Genomic DNA, 22,397 nt, shown 5'->3' with positions numbered 1-22,397 from the left:
TACGAAACAGCCAAGAGCTTCTGCCCACCATTCTTTTCACATTTTACCATCATTAAACATAGCTTTAACTGCGTCTAATGCCATTCGGTTAAAACGTTCACACACACACCGTTCTCTTCTGGGGTGTACATGTTTGTACGTTCAACACTAATTCCATTTTCGGCTAAGTACCCTTCGAATTGCCTGTTACAGAATTCCCCACCATTATCAGTGCGTATGCTTATTAATTTTCTATTCGTCAGTCTTTCCATTTGCCTATGATAATTCTTAAAGTTGAACGATTCATTTTTATTCTTCATACAATACACTGTTACTAATCTACTATAGTCATCCACAATAGCAAGAAAATATTTACTCCCACCCTTAGATGGAACTGGTAGTGGGCCACAAACGTCTAAATAAATCAACTGCAATGGTTTATCCGATCTCTTCGGAACAGTTTTAAAAGTTATTCTACTAGATTTAGCAATAATACACGATTCCCACCTCTCTGTTTTTCAATTTCTGGTAACCCTTTTACACTTTGATTCTTACTAGTTTTCTTAATATAATCAAAATTTACGTGGTTAAATCTCCGATGCCATAGCATTGCATCATTTACTTTATTTAACAAATTTCTGTACCGTAACCAGCTTCCCTTTTACCTGTTGCATATCTAAATGGTTTTACGGGATAAAGTCCGTCATATCGTTTAGCGTAGCATAATCTATCCCAATTATTAAAATATATCCACATCTTTCCTTTTGAAATCACAAAATGAGCACCTGCCTTTTCTAACCAGGGTTGCCACTCAAACAGGAGAATGAAATTCCCTGACTTTTCCAGGTTTTCCAGGTGTGTTTCAAGAAAATTCCAGTCTATCCGCGTAATGTACGTTGGCTGTACTAAGAGGTAAATTAATTATGGTATTACTTGTATTGTGTAGCAAATTCACTTAATTATTTAATAAATCCCAGAGGACATTTATTCTTAATTATTCTTGGTATACTTTGTTTGATAATTTTGTTTAGTTTTCCACTTAAGAAACTTAATAAAATTTAAGATATATATATTGGATAACAAATGTATGTTTTATTTAATTATTACTCATGATCATCACCAGTTCAACACAAGGCTAATCCGGTCCTTATAAATCACAATGCAATGCTATACAGTTAGGTTAGATTTTAGGTAAATTTAATTTGCGTGAGGTATGTTCTTAAAAGGCACCTTAACACTTGAAAACACAAATATAATTATAATAGTTGTTGTTTTCTCCACTGAAGATTGAAATTAGAATCTTCCCAATCTGGAATAAAATAAGGCTTTTTTTGCAGACATTCTGCAGCTAAACGAGAGAAAGAAATCTATTTTAATAAATTGAGGTATTTTATATTTATTTCGCAGCATACATAAGGAAAAAATATGTGCATTAAATTTGTATTAAATTTGGTATGTCATCATACTGCTATAATTAATTTCAGGATTATGCCAGAGAAAATTTCCTGAAATTTGGAAATATTATTTACTAATAATAAATAAATTTAGAGGGAAGAAGCGACATTAAATTATATGAATAACATAAAAATAATTACTTAAAAATTGAATTAGAATAATCAACGATATTTTAGCAAATATAGTTATATTACATGGCTAGCCTAGATGACTGATTACTATTTTTTTATTTTATTGAAAAATGGCAAGGTATTTATTAAAAAGAAAAAAAAAGGTTTAAAAAGATTTTGCGGTAAAATTCTAGTATACGGTAAGGCTTTGGCACGATTTTGAAAATTGTCGCCAAGACCAAAATGACCCGTTTACTGCGCATCATGATGTCGCAAAATCCCATTATTATTCTAAACAAAGAACGTCTATGTAAAGAAGAAAAGGTTCCATACAAGTAAAATGCTATTACCCGTTAGAATGCGGAGGGAAAATTTGCCAAGGGATTTGGCGACGGAACCTGGCGGCCAGAATTTCCCTCTCCGTGATGTGTACAGGAAATTGAGAAACACGTGTTAAGAAGAAACGCTTTTTGACAAAAAGAAAACTACGAGAATCCGTTTTTAAATTATTGCGAAAAATCCAAGAAGAAACGTTTTATCAAAGGACGTTTCTTCTTGGATTTTTCGCAATAATTTTAAAAACGGATTTTCGTAGTTTTTTTTTTTTTTTTTTTTTTTTTTTTTTTTTTTTTTTTTTCCTCCCTGAAAATAACTAATCCATGAATTAATTTACTTGCGCCAAAAAATATTTTCTTTTCCTTTAGAGTTTAACCACTTGCGCTAAGACTAAACTTCACGTTTGCGGTGCCGTGCGCTACAATATAACAAGCGGTAAAGTGTCTCATTTACGCCGCTCCGCATCTGCGAGTGCAATCCAGAGCTGTAACTCGAGAAATAAACAATCTCGTTGTTAGGCGACGTGTGCACCACGTTATTTTCATTTTTGCGATAAATGCTTATCGACGTGTTCACGTCGCTCGCGGTTTGAGACAAAAGCATCTTGACGTGCGTGGCACGTCTTTTTAACGCAAGTGGTTAAAGAAATTTTAAACGATATTCATTTTATGAACTCTTGATAACGTGACCTTCGAACTTCGACACCGGTTTCGAGCTTTGGCAACAGATATATCAGACATGCACAGCTGTTTTCCCTCTATGATGGAACGGAGCCACAGCCACGTCTGTTGCAGAGAGGTTTTCCTTCTTTACAATACATATTCTTTGATTCTAACCTCCATGGTACCGTATACTGGATTAAACCCATTTTGTTTTATACGAGAACAGGTACTTTCTTTAGTTCATGCACTGCACATGCGATTCTCGAGAATATTGGAAACCAAAAGTTGCTTTGTCTTTCTAAAAGACAATCAAATTGGAGCTGCGAAAATTGGCTCTATGCCAGCTACCCGAATGACACTCACGTGATACATAATTCGCCAAAAAAGTTACCTCTTCCGACGTCGGAGCAAAAATCGCTTTTTTGGCTGGATCGTTGTATGAACTTCCCTGACTTTTCCAGATTTTGACAAAAATACTTAAATTCCCTGACTTTTCCCTGAATAATTTGGTCAATTTTCGAATTCCCTGACTTTTCCCGGTTCTCCAGGTTTTCCAGGTAGCGTGGCAACCCTGTCTAACCTTGCTACCGATAATAAATTTCTTCTTAGATTTGGATTATATAACACATTATCTAACTCAATCCAATTTATTCGATTGCCTACTTTTACTGCAAATTTGACGGTACCCTTTCCTAGTACTTTACTCTCACAATTTCCTACAGCTAAAGACATACGTATATCATTTATTTCTTCGAAATTTGTCATTAAATTTCTATTATTACAGAAATGAGTTGTAGCTGCAGTATCTACAACCCAATTAAATTTATCTGTGTTACTTCCTTTATCTGTAGTTGTTACATAATTTTCTACTAACATTAATTCTTTATCTTTAAAATGTCCAATTTTATCGTCTATTTTAAACTTCTGATTTTTACTTACATTTTCTTTACATTGAGCTATTAAGTGCCCAAATTTATGACATCTGAAACAAGGTCCTATTCTCATATTCCCCATCTTTTTCTTAGATTTAGTTTTATTTTCAACTTTATCTTTCGCTGCATTTGAATCAATAGTATTAAACATGCTTACCTTGCTGTCTTCTAAATCGGCATTTACCTGGCGAAGTCAGCTTTCTTCCCTTACCAGCTCTTCAGCAATTCTTTCCAGCATAAAATCTTCGTCCTTCCACCTATAGATCAACTGTACAATGCCGGAGTATTCCTGGGGTAATCTCCTTATTGCCTGGAATCCTTTAAAAAGATCTGCCAAGTTGTGACCAACTTCTTCGCAGTCATTCTTATCCTTGCGATGAATAATCCTATTTCTTCATTTGGTATATATCTAATACTAAAAAATTCATCCAGTAACTGAATTATCCTTGCTCTTGTTTTGAGTTCGAATTGCTTCTGTAGAATTTCCCATGCTTCTTTACCACTTGAACATTCTTGTATCAGTGGCCTGAACTCGGCTTTAATTCCGTAATATAATGTAGTGAAGGCTCTGTTTCTCTCTCAGTGTGAACTCCTGCTTTTCACGCCTTGTTGCACTTTTATCTAATTTTTCTTCTTTGTCCTCTATGAAGCTCCAACAATTTCTATCCAGTAACAGCATTTTCATGTCGACTTTCCATCGATCCCAGTTGTCATGGTTTAACAGCTCAAAACCTTCAGGTAGTAATGACATCTTCAATTCAGTGTAAGCACAACGACTTGAACAAACTTCTAAGACAGGTCAACTCCTTTTTGTTGATAACGGCCCTCTTCACCTACATTCCTTCAATGCTGAGTTGAATTGGATGACCCATTAGCTGTTGGTGCTGAGCCCATAACCCTGTTGGCAGTGGTGATAAAGGCAAAGCATATTTTGCTTCGCTTAAATAAAGCTAAGACTAATCTAAATCAAATTCATGCTTTATTCCGTAAATAAAATAAAATAAGCTAACACTGTAGCCTTTACATTTAAAATCATTTGATTGAAAGCAAACTAGCATTATGCTAACTCGTAATAACAAAAGAGAACAAGACATTCGCCGATACCGGCGTACATATATATAATACTTGGCCAACTCGCCGATCTTGACGTCATCGGCCAATCAGCGGCAACCACGTTAGCTTACCGCCGATCGACCTCCTATCAAAATTTGCATGTGGAAAACTAAAGCCAACAAAATCAAGTGCAAGTATCAAAATCCATGAATAAATATATAATTCTAAAAATATATTAATCCTATTATTCACTTATGCATTTTTATAAATTTATTTATCCTATTATTCACTTATGCATTTTTCTATATTTTTGGAATTATATATTTATTCATGGATTTTGATACTATATTGTAGATTAGTTTGTAGCAATAATTAATCATTTATTTGTTTGTATTAAATTTCATTTAAATTTAATTAACTTTAAATTTGCTTTTTACGAATAGAGAATGTTTGTTAAATTAAAATTTCATTCCTTGCAGCAATGGCGCAAGAGAATTATTTAACTTTACTATTTATACTTTTAAAACCCTGTACACATATATATAAATATATATCTTTTTGTTTCACTTTTATGTGAATGTACATACATGTGCTCAGACTTTGGGATGTTTACGGCTCTAAACTTTCATTACCAATTAACATGAGACAGTATTAATGCCCTAAACATTTTTTAACAAAAAATATCTATAATAATTGCTTTTAAATTCAGTCCTCTCCAGCAAAAGCGTAAGAATTAATTAATTAAATATTTCCATTCTCTTTACCTAATGTGTGTATATATAAAGAGAAAAAGCTTATTTTAATAACTTCTATAAAAAGAGATATGAATTAAAGTTTTTTAAAGTAAAAATAATATTTTATAGATTATGCATAAAATATAACTGCCCATAGTGCATTCTGAAACAAATGAGATTTCTAATAAATTATCCACCTATGACCCTGAAGTCAGCGGTATACAAGCATAGCAAATTTTGTGTAAATATTGTGAACCTTTCTTTACAGTTGCTCTGTATTTTTAAAGTACCAACTATTTTTTAATTTGTTTAACTTTTTTATTTTATTTATTTATTTGTTTATTTTTTCAATAACAGTACATTTTAGTTTTAATAATATATATATATATTATTTCATTAATATTTAAGGCTTCTGGAAATGCAAAGAAATTTTTAAAATTTACTTCAGCTTCTATGCAATTCATGATGTTCATAATATGAACTATTACCTTACTTATCTAAAAATTGCTAGCGTACTTTACTTTCGTAATTCATAAGCAGAAATAAAAATTTCCAATAACATGGAATTTAGTAAACAAAACTTTTCTGCGTTTTACGTCAGGATCCACATCAAATCCAAAACAAACAATACTGGCTTAAGTGGGAAAAATTCAGATGTTTAGCGTCGTAACTCGCGAATTGGTTGTTTGGTGTTAAAATATTACAGTGACACTTAGCAGCGGAAAATGAAAATAATGTACGGATACGCAGCAGTGGAAACGCTTGTACGGATGCTGTAGGTGTGTCTTAAATTGATGGAACGCGTTCGTACGCAGTAGTGGAAATGTGCCTTTATGCGAATGATGTAAAATGCGCGGCTCTCTGACGCATGTGAAGTACGATATAAGGGAAGGAATGTGCAAAATGGGCAATATTTGTGTCATTATTTCTGCCAGATGGATTATCAAAGAGAGCTGGTTTCTGTCCCAAAAGATACATGTAATAGGAGAGAATGCCAGGCCGCCATCAACGAAGGCACTTCCAGCAGATACACGATTTTACGAGAAGTATGGTGATCAGACTGAGAAGGGCGGGTTGGTCCTTACGTTAAATCACAGCTGATACCCACATGGATGCGAGCATGGTGCATCAGCTATGGCAAACATGGTTGGAACAAGGAAATGTGGGAAGAAGGAGGGATGCAGTTGCAGCCAGAGTGATGGCAGCAGGTGTGGATCGACGCATGCGCCGACAAGCTGTGGTTTTCCCGCAAGTCACTTGTACCGCGATTCTGCAGTATGTGCAAGATACCCTGGATGTTCCTGTGTCGATCAGAACCATTTCCTGTCAATTGGTTGAGCGTGGCCTGCACTCATAGCGTCCGTTAAAAAGACTGCCATTGCCCACAGCATAGACGACAACGTTTAGAATGGTACTGGACTGGAGCAATGTGGATGACAGAATGGCAAAACGTCGTGTTCTCAGATGAGTCCCGCTTCTGTTTATCCAATGACAGTCGCCGCATACGTATGTGGCATCGACGTGGAGACAGATCCAATCCGGCAGTAACTGTGGAACGCTCCACTGCACAACAACGTGGCATAATGGTTTGGGGCGCCATTACCTATGATTCCAGGTCACCTCTAGTTTGTATTCAGGGCACTATGACAGTTAAGCGATACTTGGATAATGTACTGTGGCCGGTGACAATCCCCTACCTTCAGGGGCTGCCTAATGCAATTTTTTAGCAGGATAACGCCTGACCACACAGTGCTCGCATCTGCCAACATGCTCTGCAAATATACAAATGCTTTCCTGGCCACCGTACTCTCCTGACCTGTTACCAATCGAACATGTGTGGGATGTGATTGGACGCCGTTTGCAGACTCTGCTCCTGCCTCGTTCAGAAGACGAACTGTAGCAAATGGTTGAAAGGGAATGGAGAGCCATCCCTCAGGACACCATCCGCACTCTTACTGACTGCGGTAAGAGTCAGTCAGACTAGCATATGCCTAGACGTGTTTCTTCGTGCATCGCTGTCCGCGGTGGTCCTATATTCTACTGAGCTGACACCATTCTCGCTCTGTATTCTATCATTTTGAAATAAAGATCACTTATTGCTGCTTGCTGTCTCTTTCTTTTTTCCTAATTTCATCACTTTCTAACCACTTCTTCTTGGTGTTGCATTTTCAATGTCAAGCAATGTATTATGACCAATAACACGTTGCACAACCTTTGGCCTGCAAAACAGCTGCAACTCGCCTTGGCATAGATGCCACAAGTTCTTGGTAGATGTCAGGAGACAAGTTGTACCAAATGTCTAACCAGCGGTCACACAAAGTCAAGATATTCTGACGTGGTGGTGTTTAAGCACTGAGCTCCACTCCATGACATCCCAAATGTGCTCTATTAGGCTAAGGTCTGGCTAGTTAAGTGGCCAGGACATTAATTGGAATTCATCCTTATACTCCTCAAACAACTCTAACACAATTCTTGTAACATGGGCCATTGTCCTGCAGGAAGATTCCAAATTCCAATTGGGAAGACAGACACCATGTAAAGGTGCTACTGATCCATAATTATGTTCAGATAGTCTGCAGCTTTCATGGTCTATTCCACCACAAATACGGGTTCCAGAGCCATCCATGACAACATCTCCCAAAGCAAAGTACCACCAGCAGCAGCTTGCATATGACCTGCTGTACAGCATGGAAGCAACTGTTCGCCTAGAAATTGTGCACCCTGACAACAATCATCAATACGATGAATGAGAAATCATGATTCATCCAACCAGGCAACTGTCTTCCACTTATTCATGGTTCGGTCTCAATGTTCCCGTGCTCACTGTAAGCAAAGTTGACAATGACACTTGGTCAACAGAGGCACATAAGGTGGGACATCTGCTCTGCAGTCTCATATCCAATAGTGTCTGCTGAACTGTGTTCCAGAACACTTATGCTTGGACCAGCAGTGTATTGGGCTGTCAGCTGAGATACTGTCTGGCACTGATTTTGCTGTACCGAGCAGGACAGTCTCTGCCGTACTTAGTCTTTCATGATACATGGACTTTTGCATCTGCTGCTGGTTTCACTGTTGTTTATCCATTTTGCATAAATACTAAAAATGTCATATCATGAACAATCTACTAGTCAGAGAAAAACCTACCATATTCAGAGGTACTCGTTTCAAGTTTTCGAGCCATTACAATCTGCCCACTCTCAAATTTGCTTAGATCAGCAGCCTTTCCCATCACTCACAAAAGTAAGTGCAAGAATGAGTCCTTACCTTCTCTAGCAGCAATTAAATACCATTCCCACTTAATCATGTGCCCTCCACATCATTCAGACAAGTTCGTTGAAAAATGTGGGATATGGGGTTGGTCATAATGTTTTAGCTCATCAGTGTATGTATGTATGCGTATATATATATGTGTGTCTGTGTGTGTGTACTGTGTAACAAAAATAAAGAATATGTAAAAGATTAAATTAGCAGCGTAAATTAATTTCCCTTCTCTATTCTAAAAATAGCAACAGCTATTTTCACTGCATCATTTCGAGAAAATTCTATGTCATATGACTCTTACGTAATTATGATGATGTAAATGGAACTAAAACCCAACCAGCCAATAATAATTTTACAGCAACATTAGCTATCTAATCAAAATGCTTTGAGAACCAAAACTAACTCAGTTTGACTTAAGATTTCATCCTGAACATAACGCACTTGCTTTCCACGCTTTGGCCTAGCGAGACTGCTGTCTGTCTGCTGCTGCTTTCTTGCTACAAAGTTATCAAAAATGTAAGCGTTTTGGAACAGTCACATTTATTCTGCCGACTTGTGTGTAGCCATAACATGTTGCTGAAAATAAAACTGAAGATTTAATCTGCATTCACCTCCAATTTCCTAGTCATTATGGATCAACACCTCTATGCCAACAAAATTCCTGCTCTTCAGTTACTTCTGACTTTGTATATATTACATATATATACTTATATATGATAAGATGGCTTGGAGAATGTAACAGATTAGCAATAGTTCTTTGCATTATAACTAGGAAAGAGAGACTAGAAAGATGACACTCGAAGACCATAAATATAGCCATAAATTGACTATATAGCCATAAATTCCACATATAATTTTATTCCAGGATTATAAATTCTGAGAACAAATTATTTTCATTTCACATCATCATTCTGGGTGCACTATGCACCCCACAATTTTATATAGCTTATATTTTTAGAATAAACAAAAGCTGACCGAAGCAAAATGAGCGAAGTCGTCCTAGCAGCAACACAGGTAAAAGCAAAAGTGAAAAATTATCCAGTATGGAGGCTCACTAACAGAATGTTTTAGTTTAGGTTGCTTACTAAGAGGCAAGTTTCAGCTCTCAAAATTTTGAGCTCAGGTTCTAAATTAGCTATGTCATCAGCATTGTGCAAGCCATGTGACATAGACTGATCTAGAAATGATGCAATATCTATAAATAATCAATGTACGGCTGTTGTTTCAATTTTGGACTTAAAAAGCCTAAAACCTGCACTAAAGCTGCTAAGTAAGTAAATATGAATGTATTTATTAAGTAGTTTCTGGTCTATCTCCTAGGAAAATATATATATTGTTATGAATTCTGTGCTTAGATGATTTTAATGCAATTACATGAGAAAATGTTATATTTTTTCTGCATAATGAATGTAACATGAAAATCTAAAGAAGTGAAGCTTTCCGAAAAAGTAAGAGCACAAAGCAAGTCAACATTGAGTAAATGACTATCTTGCTAATTTGGAGAGACATCAGCATGCTGGCAATGGTTTGGCAATGAATTTTTGTAGCCAAACTAGGTGAAAATCGACAACAGTTGATAAACTTGGCGCCATTTTAGTCTGATCCCTGTATTATCGTAATAGGTATTGTAATTGAATACATGTAATTGCTTTTATATGCAACAGTAAACATGCCCGTTCTCCTATGCCTTCCAGTTATTTCAAGAAGTACTAGAAATTTGTCGGCGGCCAGGTGAAAACTATATAAGCCGGAGAAAGCATTTGCTCTCGGATAGAGCTATTAGCTGAGAGCGAGTTCAGAGCACTGAGATACCTCTGGGTTAGCTTTGGTCTCTAGATGGCTTTGCATAGCACTGTGTTTAATGCTCTTAGTAGTTTGAAGTGTAACTACTGATTGTACACTGCACAAAAAAAAGGGGGCAGTTCTATATCTCCTGTTCTACTGTGCTGACTGACAAAATTCGAATTGCATTTTTCATGTCTCGAAAGCACAACTTGGGATATATATTAGATTTATATATAGCATTCTTCTAACATAGGTATTTTGACACAAAATCGGACTTTTTTTTTTTTCCATATTTCGCTTCTGCAACTCAAATTATGCCTAAATTTTTAATTTTGTAAAATTTGATGCGAAATTTATGAAGAAATTCAAAAATTTATCATGGTGCAATTTTATCCATTTGCGCCACAAGGCGACTTGGCAAACTTCTTAATATATGGCAACCAATTTTCCTTTTCCTTCCATTATGGCAGAGTGGAAAAAAAGGCACCTCATTTCTGCCTTTTTACACTGTGCATGAGCAGGAAAAAGCCCCATCATTCCTTCTTTCAAATAATTTTAGCAAAGTGTCTAAACCACATTTGATGTTTTATCACTTTCAATAAATATGCCAAATTTCATAACGTGCCAATATATAAATTCACGTATATCTCTGGAAATTTTGAATAAAAAACTGTAATAGCAAGTATGCTTAGAAATAGTATGTCTACTTTAAGATAATGGTAAAAATTTTATAGATTATAATTCAAAAATTTTTTTGAAAAATTTATAAAAGTTACTTTAAAATACAAATTTTAAAAATGAATCATAAAGTTGGGTGAATTTTATTTGGAATGAACCTGAATTTCAAAATGTGAAAGGAAGAATCAAATAAGCTTAATAAAAAAACAGTGATTAATAAATATATAAAGCAAACTCAATTAACATTGTGGAGCTAAAACTTTGAGAGTTGATTTTTTAAAAACTACCCATGCAATTTTTATAAAACTTGGTAATTTGGCATAATTTGAGTCGTAGAATTGAAATATGGAAAAAAAATGGTATGTTATTTCAGAAAAAGTCCGATTTTGTGTCAAAATACCTGTGTTAGAATAGTGCTATATATAAATCTAATATATATCCTAAGTCGCAATAGATGATGGCTGTTCTGCATAGCAAATATCTCTATTTTTAAACAAGTTCTAGCTTTTTCATTACACCCTCCCCCCCCCAAATAAACATAAACCAGTGCCTAAAATATGATAAAAGAAATTCATCCACATGCATTTAATAAATTTTGTGTCAAAATACCTATGTTAGAACAATGCTATATATAAATCTAATACATATCCCAAGTCGTGCTTTCAAGACATGAAAAACGCAATTTGAATTTTGTCAATCGGTATAGTAGAACGGAAGATTTAGAACTGTCCCGCCCTTTTTTTTATTTTTGCGCAGTGCACATTGTGATACTGTGAAGAGTAGTATGACTACTTTTGCGAAAAGTCACAGAACTGTGAAGGAACTGTGCTCCTTCTGATAAAATTACTTTTATCAACCTATCATCAGACCTGTATACATTCAATCTTTATGAACCCATATACACACTACGATATATATATTGGGTTGTTCGGAAAGTAATTTCGTTTTTTCCCGTCAGAGGACTTAATTACATTTTTTCGAAACCAACTTCACACTTAAGCCGCATAACCATTACATGTCTTGAGAGCTGATATTACAAGGCTTGTGTGTGAAAAAGTTCTATTAATTCTACGCAGTAGTTTTTGGTTGGTGCCCTTTTAAATATGGAGAGCAATAAGCAGCATTTTCGTCATATTTTACTTTTTTACTTCAGAAAAGGTAAAAATGCTGTCCAAGCGAGAAAAAAATTGACAGATGTGTATGGAGAAGGCGTGTTAACAGTACGCCAGTGCCAGAACTGGTTTGCAAAGTTTCGACCTGGCAATTTTGATGTCGAAGATGCACCACGGTCTGGAAGGCTGGTCGAAGCTGACAAAGATGCGATAAAGGCATTAGTTGATGCAAATCGGCAAATAACCACACGAGAGATCGGTGAGAGGTTAAATTTGTCGAATCCGACTGCTTATGGCCACTTGAAAGGCCTGGGCTTAACCTCGAAGCTCGATGTGGGTGCCCCATGTTCTTATGGAGCGAAATTTGTGTCGCCGCGTTGACGTGTGTGATTCACTCCTCAAACGTCAGGAAAATGATCCATTTTTGAAGCAGATTATTACTGGGGATGAAAAATGGGTCGTATACAACAATGTGAAACGCAAGAGGTCATGGAGCAGAAAAGATGAACCGGCTCAAAGCGTTTCAAAAGCCAACATTCACCAAAAAAAAGTGATGCTGTCCGTTTGGTGGGATTTCAAAGGAATCGTTTTTTTTTTTTTTTAGCTTTTACCGGACAATACAACTATTAATTCGGAAGTCTATTGTCATCAGCTGGACAAATTGAATGATGCACTTAAACAGAAGAGGCCAGAATTAACCAACAAGAAGGGTGTAGTGTTCCACCAGGATAATGCGAGACCTCATACAAGTTTGGTCACTCGCCAAAAGCTTTTACAGCTTGAATGGGACATACTGCAACACCCACCATATTCTCCAGATCTGGCGCCTTCCGATTATTATTTGTTCCGGTCCCTGCAAAATTTTTTGGATGGTAAAACCTTTACCTCAAATGAAGATGTCAAAAACCACCTGAATCAGTTTTTTGCCAGCAAGGACCAAAACTTTTACGAGCGGGGAATCATGTTACTGCCATAAAGATGGCAAAAGCTGTTGGACCAGAATGGCCAATATATAATTTAATAAGATATTTATTCATTATACGAAAATTGTCTTTCATGTTCCCCCAAAAAAACGAAATTACTTTCCGAACAACCCAATATATATGTGTGCGTTGTGTAAAATATAAAATATCTACCTTTCTAATAATAAATTAACAATAGCGCTTTAACTCCTCTTTTAAATTTGAGCTTGTTGCCCTCTTCATTCTAAAAATAGCAAAGCATATATGATAATGTAATATAACCTGATATAATTCTAATATAACTTTTACTTCCTATTATTCTGAAATGTTATTCATCATCATCTCTATTGTGCAATTCCTGAAATGCAATGAAATTTTAATCCATTATCTAAATATTAATCTGTTATGTATCTGAAATTTAATTTGCTTAATTTAAATATTCTTGTAATGTGGACCAAAATGTAATGTGTTTAATGTAATCATACTTTGGTATAAAAGGTCTTTGCTGCACAGTCTCGCTATCTTTGGTTCTCTCGTTGGATGCCCTTCTTTTTTGCTTGCTGCCTCTTTTTCATCATGATGTAATTATACAGTTCAAATTGTGGGATGAAAATTGCTTTCATTCTGTTCCAAAATCATGAAGCAGCATGATTATTTCTGAAGATCAAGAATAAAAAGATATTTTGGACTGCTTAAGAAAACCATTTAATTTTAATAAAAAAATTATTTTGAACTGTATTTCTGCAAGTTTCTAGTTGACACATCCCTTTTCCATGCCAAGTTATTACAATGAAGCTTCTTCCAGTTTTATTACAATTAACCGTGATGAAACTGGAAGAAGCTCGTCATGAATAAAGAGGATGAAGAGGGAAACATGCTCAAATTTCACTATTGTTAATTTACTATAAGAAAGTAGATATTTTATTGCTACATGTCTATATATATGTGTGAGTGTGTAAGATTAAAAATATGTAAAGATAAATAATAACTGAAATTAGCAATAGTCCCTTAATGCTTAATTTGGCATTTCCCTCTCTATTCTAAAAATAGTCATCATTTTCTGCACTGTATCATTTTGAGACTAATCCATATCATAAAACTCTTACATAACATTAATGACATAAATGGAACCAAAACTCAAACAGCTAATAATAATAATTTTACGGCAGTAAAATTATTATTAGCTGTTCAAACCAATCAAATACACGGAGAACCAAAATTAATTCATTCTGAATTAAGATTTCTTCTTTCTGCAGAGCTGCCAAAAATGCAAACATTTTGAAATAGGCACAACTAGTATGCCAAGTTGTATGTGGCCACAACACATTTACTAAAATAGAAGTGAAGATTTAATCTGCCTCAATTGCCAATTTCTTATTCATTATGGATCAACATTCTATGCAATCAAATTTTTGCTATTCATAATGGGTTCAACATTCTACCTATCTATGCTATCAATATTTCTATGTATCTGTGCAATCAATTTTTCTATAACATCAATACTTCTAAGTCTGCTTTCATTACAGTGAGTGGTTACAATACTATTATATATATATATTTCAAATTATTCTACAGTAACTTGTTGAATTATATCATCTTTGAAATTAACAAATTTATCCTCGGTAACTACAAATTAACAAATTTATCAATAACTTATTTTCATTTAGATGGATATTTCAATGAATGCAAATAATGTATATTCATATGAATATATTCAGATGCTATATTCTTAGTTACACTTTTAACTGCCTATTAAGAACTTTTGTTTGGAGCAAACCTTGTCAAACCCTGTGATAGCACTGATGGATGTATACTTTTTTAATCCAGCTTTCTTTTTGTAATAAGATTTATTGTGAAGGATTTTCTTATAATTCATCTTTACTCATAATCTTAGAAGAATGAATTGTATTGATACAATTTTTATTTATCAGATTGGAAAGGGTATTTTGACTATCTTTGTTTTTAGCCCACTGCCTAAGTCATTGCAGAGATTCAATGTCTCTCCCCTTTTAAATACAGCATTAGCTTTACTCGTGCAAATATTCTTATTTGTAGATATCTGGTTATTTCTCTATTTTCTTTTCTTCATCTTATATTTGTTGTTTTCCTCCCATTCAGGAGTGGCCATCTGTCCTTGTGGGAAGTTATAATGAAGATTGATAATTTCACAGAAACAGGAAAGCTTTTGACAATTGCAGCACACAGAATCAAAGGATCATAAAGACATCCAAGTTTTGCTTCATTTCTCACACACAAAAAAAATTTCTGCCCTAATTATAAGCAATGAAACAAAGCTTGTAGCTAAAACAAAGCAATGATATTTAATTATAGTAATCACAACTACAATTTGTTATGTAATCCATAGTATTTTAAATGTATTAATAATTACCTATAAATTTTTAAAAACAAGTACAATTTAAATTTTTATCTTAAGTTTAAAAAAAAAAAACTTAGTGATAAAATAATCAAAGATATCTGTAAAAGAATATTACAATGTTTTCAAAAGGAAAATATAAATCCTATTGCAACTTACTGAATATAATTTATAACAATAAAACATTATTTATTTTATTAAAAAGTCTAGATAACAAATACATATATCAATGCTTGTTCATAATAGCTGAAATAAATGGCAATTTAATGATAAAAAAGAAATACACTTTAACATCTACCTAAAGAGAAAATTTCAGTGTAATAATTAATATTCATATTTAAAAGAGAAATAATTTACTATTTTCTCCATTATATCAGTTAACTATTTGATGAAATTTCTATTGAAACATAAACACACACTTACTTTCAATGCTTGTCTTTTATTTGTTCTAATTTTCTCATGCACTGTTTCAGGAGATAAGCATGTATTTATGTGTGGGCATAAATTTGCAATACCAAGGCAAAGATGGCCCATAAATACTATTCTGAAATATTTAAAACAGGTTAATAAGAAATTAATCTTCAGATGCCAATATTAGCAAATTTATTAATAAAGCATAAATTTGAAAATATAGAAGTTTTTAAAAGTCTATATTTTCAAAAGTATTTTACGTACACACATGAAAAATATATGAAACGAACCACAAACTCACCAAGTTTATACACCCTCTACAAATATTCAGTATGTGCCCCTTTCAGTGTGTGCTTTGGAGACACGATACACATTCAGATGATAATCAAGCTCATTTCATATATTTTGTAGCATTGTTGCCCAGATGTCTGTCCTGCAAATTTACTAGATGTTCAGAATACCACAGAAAACTGTGTGGAAGATTCTGACTCAACGGTTGCATTTCAAACCATACCATGTGTAGCTCCTGCAACAATTAAAGCTGGAGGACTACGTCCGTCGACTAGATGTTTGCATTTACACGCAGGAAACATTGGAGGACAAAGATTTCATCTCCCACCAAGTTGATATTTAGTGATGAAGCAACATTCCACTTATCTGGGAAACTTGGTGAAATAGTGAAAAAAACTTGTTAAGTTTTTTTCATATATTTTTCACATGTGTACCCGTAATACTTTTGAAAATATAATCTTTTCAAAATGAATTAATCATTTATACTAACCCTGTATTTAATTAAACAATTCTGTAACAAATTTATTAACTTCAAGGGAAATTTATATATATGCCAGTAACATTAAAACTGTGTCAAACCCTCTTCAGCAGGTTTATAAACAACAATATTTTTTAACATCCAGAATTTTACAAAAAATACAGAATCTATAATAATAAGCAAAATAAATATTCCAATTACTAAACATACATCAAAGCTTCAACAGAATTCACATAGAAAAATAATGAAATTCTTTTTTTACTATTCAATGAATTACATATGATAGCTAAAGTATGTTTAATGAAAATTTTGGATAAAAAATCTTCAGCTTATTTTTCCCTATCATCAAATGTAAAAGAAAGCTTAATCATTCAGATAGCTGATACTAATAACTACTACAAAAAACACACCAAAAAATACTACAGCCAAAAGTCTTTAACCCGGACTCATCGGGACTTTGGCAATTCAGGATTATCGGTTTTTCTGGATTATAGATCATCAATTTAAATCTGGTAAGATGGCATGCAGAAATTATAAAATTAAAAATATGAAACCGTAATTTATGAAATAAAGAGAAATTATGATCGAAAGGGTATCAAAATTTACAAAAAAAGCTTAATATTTATTTGTTTACTTTATTAAACATTTCTTTCAACATGCGCATGCGTAAAGCATACATTACGCATAGTCGAAATTAGAAAATTGCAACCAGAAAACTATTTGATGTGTATTCATGATATTTATAATGACGAGGAATTTGATTTAAATCATATCAAAGACAGAGTATCTCGAGATGAAATACTATATTTAGTAATGAATAAGGCAAATAAAATAGAAACATCTGCCCTGAAGACAAAGATAGTGCTGACAGATCAACTTCCAGTTCATTGCGCGCCGCGATTCAAGTCCTAGGCTCGGCACTGACAGTTTGACAGTTTTTACGTCTCCTGTTTCAAAATAGCCTTAATGTCTCTACAGTGGCGCCCGAGCTAAATAAGGTGGTGGATGATGATTCTTGACCACCAGGATTTGATGATTAGTTTCCTTAATCCCCAGTCGCGCTTTAAAGGGGGGAGTATATAAGGTGTTTCTCTTGCCTTCTTAGCATGCCTTCGTGGTGTAATGGTGAGCACACTTGGCGAGTATTCAAGAGGACTGAGGTTCGGAGGCATTGCACATTTTCACATCTCCTACTTCAAAATAACCTAATGTCTCTATACCTCTTTCTCAAAAGTGTAATTCAGCTGTCCCTGTTCTCTGTGATGAAACAGTTAAATGAGTGACTTGTTTCTCCTTCCTGACAAAGGACTAATTAGAAAGTGTCTGGCCATTAAAGGGGCCAAAAGTGCTTATTTTTGGTCTCAAAACTACTAGTTACTTTCAAAGGTTATCAATGTGGCTGCCATGAGATGTTCTACTGTATAATTTTCCTATTTTTACAACTATACTTTTATGCTTTGAAATACTATTTCTTATACAATGGAAATTAAATTAAAAAAATTTTAAATTGAATACTCTTTCAATTTTATTATGAAAGTAATTTTTTTAATTCATATGTGTATGTACATATACTGTGTGGGTATTTATATTCTCACCTGCAACTGTTTTCAAAACTATGCTTTTCATTTTCCATATATAGGAGAGTAGTTTCAATATAGCTAGCCAAACTAGAAAGAGAAAGAAACAGTAAAAAATTTTATAATTTTAATTTTTATTTAAATTTATTAATTTACTGTTATATATAAATCATACATATATATATATTACTTTCAACTAACTAGCATACTCTTTAAGTTAATAACAAATTACTAATATCATTTCATTTTATATTCCAGGTCAAAATAAATCAATTCTATATAATTCTTGTTTATATATTCAGAATAGTATTTGTATATATACTCACATAATAGTTAGCCTAAGATAAATATTTACAAAAACAAAGTGAAATCAAATTATACTATTATAAATAGTAAAGTAACTGATTTTATGCTGTTGCTTGAGCAACAGAAAATCAAAAAAAAAAAAATAAAATAAATAATAATAATAATAAATAAATAAATAAATAAAACAGTATCATCAAATAAATACTGAAATTATTAAAATACAATAACACGCCGAAGAAATATTAATTTAGAAGTCAAACAACAAAAATCAGGTAAGATCAAAGTAACAAACAAAAATATCTATTATTTCCTGGATTTAGATTATATTTTTCAAATTTTCACAGGACTAGTTTCAATGGTTTTACCGAAACATCATCCTCAGCTGCAAAAGCGCAAATGAATGAAGTTAATCATAAATTAAACTGAAATTATTCTTGCAAAAATTCATTAAAATTATAAATTTGAGATGAATTAAAGTATTAAAAAGTATTATTCTATTTACAACCCAATAAATATTTAAAAACATGTTTTAAAGAAATAAAACAATTGATGATGATTTGCACAATATTCTAGAAGTTTTCAAATGAACTTTTTTTTTTTTTTTTTGGTTTTAATTTGGCATTATAATTAGATTTTGATAGTCACATAAAAACATTCTGTTATTTATAAAAGAATAAAAATGTTTAGATATTGAAAGAAATAAAACAGTAAATGAAGTTTGATGTAACATTTTCAAATTTTCAAATGAATTTTTTAAATTGGTATTAGTATCAAATTTTGATAACTGCTTTCTAAAGTATTAATTTTTTTGGACATTTATGCATTAATAATGTATTAACAAACTGGCAAAAAATTAGGCAAAGACTTAAGTAAAAAAAAAAAAAAAAAAAAAAGGGTTATGTGTTCTGATATCATTAGTCTTGCATTTGATTAACATGGAAACAAATTTATTTACTTTCTCAAAAACCAAGATTTATAATTCAGAAGTTCATGCCCGCAGGAAGAATATGAAATTTTGTTTTTACTATACTTTTACTCTTTTTTTTTTTTTTTTTTTTTTTTTTTAAATTTTTCGTTTGCCCACCATCAGCCAAGGGATAAACTTGCAAATAGGCTAGCTGTATGGGCATTGTCATAGTTCCCCCCCCCCCTATGTAATGTGGATACAAGGCAGTTTCCTTCATGAAGGTATCCTTGCACTTAGACAGATAGACCTTACATGATTTCCCATAGTCAAATACACCAAACCTTATTACTATTGCACAGCTGTAAACAGTTATTTTTCCTATTTTATGAGCGATCAGTGAACCCTTAAAATGTATTACTCTTTTTATGTTCAAACCAGCAGACACTTTTAAATAGTTTTTAGAGTTCAAATTATAGTAGTGTTTAGATTACAATCATCATTATCATTACAGTTTAATAGGCAATATTTACTTGCAAATGTCATAAAAGTAAAGTAATTTAATCAATAAATACATATTCACATTAAAATTTTAATTTATTATAGATTTGAAAATAATTGTATTTAAAATTTATTTCAGGGATAAAATCAGTAACAAAACCCAAAACCTAAAACTGTTTAATCTAGTTTTCCTTGGCATGTTTTCTATTATTTAGCTACACACAAGCCCAAAATCCAGTCTGTGGAACTTAGGTGAATCTGTATTTGGGATTTTTTTGGATAACAGATCATCAATTTAAACCTAGTAAGATGACATGTAGAAATTATAAAATTAGAAATATGAAATAGTAATTTATGAAATAATACAGCATTTAAAGCCTTAAAGGAATCAAAATTTATGAAAAATAGCTCAATATTTGTTTCCTTTATTAAACATATCTTTCAATGTAACTTTAAGTTGCATCGTTTTTTGTGCTAATATTTTTTCCTTAATTGTATAGATAGACACAATTTATTGTGCAATTACAAAGTACTGTAATTATCATGAGAAGAATTCCCACTAAATTGTCAATCAAAATTTTTTCATTATCAACAACTTGTCTGTTATTTGCTTCACTATCAGAAGCAATATTTCCTGGATGTAGAGCCATACAATAGATTTCACCATCTGTTAGTTGATCAATGATTGGAGCACTGTAATTGCACTGAAGAACGTCTGTTCATCATCTTCATTCACAACTTCTCCACATTTCTTTAAAAACTCCATTAATTGAAAAGATTCACTTTTTGTTTATAATGATTGAACACCTTCAAATTTGCGGACGTCATCATAAAGCTTAGCTAGCACCCACCATATACTATTGGTGATGTATCACGAAATTGGCGACTAAAGACATATTCTGCTAAATTTTGTCTTGCTTCTATCTCACACTGACAAAGTTAAGCTTGAATTAGTTATTCATTATAATTATACCTATTTCCTGTGCATACTAAGGCTTATCAGAGTTCCCCAAACAAATAATTCTCACATATACTTAAGGCTTATCCAGGGCTAGGGTTACACATTTGGCAGCCCCATGCAATCTCTGTGCGTCTGAAATTCTGCTGCCCCAAACCCTCTTAATTCTAAAAATTTTCCCATCCCTTAATTTTGTTTTTTAGAGCTTCTAAAAGTAACTACATTCTAAAAAATTTGCCTGCCCTAATTCTGCTGCCTGGTGCAGCCACAGCAGCTCTGTCATTGATCCTTGGTTTAACTGAAAACAAATCAGTTTCAACTCATACATCACTAAATGTAATCTTTTGGCCTATGAGTATCATTTTTTAAAAAAATCTAATTTTTTGCATGTGGAAAGAAATTTCTGTTAAATTTCTCCTGTCAACACACTTGACACTTCACAGCCTATAATCATTGCCAAGTTTAATGTAAACATAAAAGCTTCGGCATTCAGTTACCAACATTAGAAATTTAAAAAAAAATTTTTTTTAGACATTGCTGAGTTATTTCTCAAGCTGTAATGCACTGACAGTCATACGGTGATGGAAAAAAAAAATAATCGTCAGGCTGGAATCACTGCCGAAGTAAAATTAAGAAATGGAACTCCCTGCATGAGCTGGTGATTCTGAAATCTGGATCTGAGATCATTTTGGATATTGGACATCCAGATTCCAGACTTTGTACTGTATTAAGTAAAGTTTGTTATAAATAAAACAAAATTCAATCTAGGTATTGAACACAACAAAAAAAATTTTTAATATATTTGTAACATACCATTACAAACACAGAAATCAAATTTTCCTTAGAAATTTCACTTCTTATAATCTATTATTAAAGATTTAATTTATTTGTGTCATATTACAAACACATTAATATTACAATCTCAGTAATGTCCAAGAAAATTTTTTACCAATGCAGAGAAAATATATTCATGTTGATTTTCTATTTTGAAAGCCTAGGTGAAAAACTAATAGGCACTTTGAAGCATTCATTCCAATGAGGATGGGTGTTCTGATGGCTCCATTACAAACCACATGGTTTGAATTACATATTCATCACAATTCTTAATTCTTACTCAGAATGACATAAAAGAAAGATTATCAAATGAGCAAAATTAAGGACCTTTCATAAATTTCGACTGAGCTTAAATACTTTTCAAAAGTAATTTTCGAAAAAAAATCAAAGACAAACCCTGTGAAGTAGTAGTTTGACTTTTGTTTTCATACATTTACAGTTTGATTTGCCTTCTAAACAATTTCAAAATGTTCACAGGATACTCTTTTCATGGTTCTTACACTACTGTCTCAATAGATAGCTTCCAGTATTTGCTTCCATGATCAGGAATACTTTTCTCAAATTTATTCATCTCTTACTCCTAGCTTATCTCTTCTGGGAATAATTCTCTACGTTTTTGGAATTTTCATCCATAATATTAAAAGATTGTGCATAAAAAACAACTCATTACTTATCTTCAATATTTCATTATTTTAACAAATTCA

At 32.9% G+C, this 22,397-nt stretch overlaps 1 protein-coding gene across 4 annotated transcripts in view; it reads right to left on the bottom strand.

Moving 5' to 3' along the window:
• The window catches only part of Cog1 (conserved oligomeric Golgi complex subunit 1), a 348,144-nt gene that overhangs the window by 37,490 nt on the left and 288,257 nt on the right, over positions 1–22,397 (bottom strand). For all 4 annotated transcript variants that reach the window (XM_085819219.1, XM_085819218.1, XM_085819217.1 and 1 more), the window contains exons 20-21: positions 18,209–18,280; positions 15,857–15,977 (exon numbers count right to left, since the gene is read on the bottom strand). In XM_085819219.1, the coding sequence (XP_085675345.1) occupies positions 15,857–15,977; positions 18,209–18,280 (193 nt within the window). The remainder of the gene's footprint in view (positions 1–15,856; positions 15,978–18,208; positions 18,281–22,397) is intronic.

Source organism: Stegodyphus dumicola, chromosome 6 (genome assembly GCF_044657685.1).
Source record: "Stegodyphus dumicola isolate Sdum_Otavi_A_Nest chromosome 6, ASM4465768v1".
Taxonomy (NCBI): Eukaryota; Metazoa; Arthropoda; class Arachnida; order Araneae; family Eresidae; genus Stegodyphus; species Stegodyphus dumicola.
Note: the sequence above shows the minus strand (reverse complement) of the source record. Positions and strands in the feature narration are given on the sequence as shown.